Below are 2,711 nucleotides of genomic sequence, written 5' to 3'. Positions count from 1 at the left end.
GTTTGATGATTAGTAATTAGGTAAACACGTTGCTCATTGTATTTATTCTAGTCCATTTGTGACGGTGGGTGCAATTGTAAACTCTGATATCTACCTGAAATAAGTACATTTTTCTAACAAAACCTATCCTATACCATAAATATGTTATCAGACTGTCATCTGGTGAGGTTTTTTCTTGGTTAGTGGCTATCAATATCTTAGTTTAGCCGAATTGGTGATAGCACCTGATGGAGTAAGAAACTGATGGAGTTAGAAAAGTGGTGTCTTTTGCTAACGTGGTTAGCTAATAGATTTACATATTTTGTCTTCCCTGTAAAACATTTTAAAAATCTGAAATGGTGGCTTTATTCACAGGATCTGTATCTTTCATTAGGTGTCTTGGACTTGTGATTTAATGATATTTAGATGCTACTATTTAATTGTGACGCTATGCTAGCGATGCTAATCAGTGTGGGGGGGGGGGGGGGGTGCTCCCGGACCCGGGGTAGGTGCTCGTTAGAGGTTAAAGACTAATGTGGAACATGGTGGAGAAAGAAAGATGGAGGGAGATTGAGAGACACAACGCATCACCAGCGGCACACTGCCCTCCAGGACACCTACACCACCCGATGGCACAGGAAGGCCAAAAATATCATCAAGGACATCAACCATCTGAGCCACTGCCTGTTCACCCCACTACCATCCAGAAGGCGAGGTCAGTACAGGTGCATCAAACCCAGTAACTTGCCGGCCTCCACACAGTAACTTGCCCTGAACTTAGTCACTGTCACTAGCCAGCTACCACCCGGTTACACATCCCTGCATCTTAGAGGCTGCTGCCCTATGTACTTAGACATGGAACACTGGTCACTTTAGTAATGTTTACATTCTGTTTTACTAATTTCATATATATATACTGTATTCTAGTCAATGTCACTCTGACATTGCTCATCCTAATATGTGGCCGGATTCAGGAAACTCGGCATATGTCACGACTTCACAAGAGAGCTGTTTGAACGTTAAAGAAAATGTTTTCATCAACATGTGTTTTTGGGCAGAAATGACTTGTTGAACATGTGAACTTTCATGTGCCTTCATATCAAACTTGTATGCCATCTGTAAATACAAAATCAATTGTTAAATTAGGAGTTGGTTTAGCCACAGAAAAAGTGGGCAACCTTCCCGCTAGCCATAATTGGCTGAGATAATGAGTGGGCTGGATATGCCGAGAGATGAGATTGAATTGGTTTACCATATAGCACACGTCTGTCTATTAGAGCTAGTCAGTATGTTTAGATAATCGTGTCGAACGCGGCTTTTAAAAAAAAAATGTTGCTTAGTAAAACTGCATAAACCTAATGTCAAGTGTACTGTTAGCTAGCTAACGTTAGCTGACTGGCTCGCTAGCTAATGTTATGTGTATGCTTTCCACTTTCTGGAGAACCGAGTTTTGAAATCAGTGGAATTGGAGTATAATAGCTAAGAAGATGGAGAAAACACCAGTCTGGATTACATCATCAAACTAAGGCAACCGTAAATGGCATCAGACAGGAGACGCGTCCAACCGTGATGTATACTGGTAAGATTATCAGATATTACACATTTCTAATTTTTACAGAAAGTTGTTTAATTTCAAGTGTACTGTTAGCTAGCTAGCGTTACGTCATGAGTTGGGACTCATTGTTTACCTAGCTAGCTATCTAGCTACATTTCTTAACACGAAACTACAGATAGAGCGATAGGGAGAGTAATGTTCTGTGAGCTATTCTCTCTCTCTTAGATGTCTGGAAGTAGCTGGCAAGTTTGTACAGAACAGTTGGATCAACCCATAAAGAGATGGGTGGGACTAAGGCTCAAGAGGGTGTGAAAAATGCTGAATGGGTGTAGACAAAGAAGGGTTCTCCAATGGTAGTACCAAAAATTTGAAAGACGGTTTTCTCAAAAGTGAGTTTTCAAGTTGATCAACTTTAAAAGCAGAATTATTTTCCCATTGTTCCTCAAATACAGTGTGTGATATACCATTTTGTAGCTCTGAGTCTCTACTGCAATAACATCTGCTAAATACTGTATGTGAATGAGACCAATACAATTTGATTTGGTTTGAAATAGAGAGAGAGAGAGATATGACACAGGAAGGTCGAAGTGGAATCAGAGCCAAGACAAATCAGCCTCATCACAGACGAACAGAGAGATTAGCCTTGGCCAATAACTGTGGCACTGTTTGGTTTCAGTAAGGGCAGAGGAGTGGAGGGAAGGAGTGGAGAGGGATTGTTACTCACTAGGCACTCTGTTGATGGCTCGGAGGGGTCTCAGAACTCGAACTGTTCTCACTGCCGAGAAGCTGACGTTCTCCAGGTTCAGAGAGTACTCCAGCATCCTAGAACAAAACAAACACATACACTGTTAGTAGCATGCCAGAGTCCACTCTAAAATGTCTTGCTTTCTGCGTACTGTACAAAATCCTCTATTGCCCTCAAATTCAAATATGAACATTGGATCAACTTCCATTGTTTTATTTGATTATTCCCTTCTAATTAGGGACCTATTTAGACCTGGGACCCCACGTGGGTGATTCCCTTCTAATTAGGGACTGATTTAGACCTGGGACACCACGTGGGTGATTCCCTTCTAATTAGGGACTGATTTAGACCTGGGACTCCACATGGGTGATTCCCTTCTAATTAGGGACTGATTTAGACCTGGGACACCACGTGGGTGATTCCCTTCTAATT

At 41.6% G+C, this 2,711-nt stretch overlaps 1 protein-coding gene across 1 annotated transcript in view; it reads right to left on the bottom strand.

Moving 5' to 3' along the window:
- The window catches only part of LOC129852889 (voltage-dependent T-type calcium channel subunit alpha-1G-like), a 166,709-nt gene extending 164,273 nt beyond the window's left edge, over window positions 1-2,436 (bottom strand). The window contains exon 1 of the mRNA XM_055918878.1: window positions 2,259-2,436. Within this exon, the coding sequence (XP_055774853.1) occupies window positions 2,259-2,376 (118 nt within the window). The 5' untranslated portion in view covers window positions 2,377-2,436. The remainder of the gene's footprint in view (window positions 1-2,258) is intronic.
- Window positions 2,437-2,711: the final 275 nt, after the last annotated feature.

The sequence above is a fragment of the Salvelinus fontinalis genome, chromosome 1, assembly GCF_029448725.1.
Source record: "Salvelinus fontinalis isolate EN_2023a chromosome 1, ASM2944872v1, whole genome shotgun sequence".
Taxonomy (NCBI): Eukaryota; Metazoa; Chordata; class Actinopteri; order Salmoniformes; family Salmonidae; genus Salvelinus; species Salvelinus fontinalis.
The sequence above is the reverse complement of the archived record's forward strand: the minus strand, read 5'-3'. Positions and strand labels throughout refer to the sequence as shown.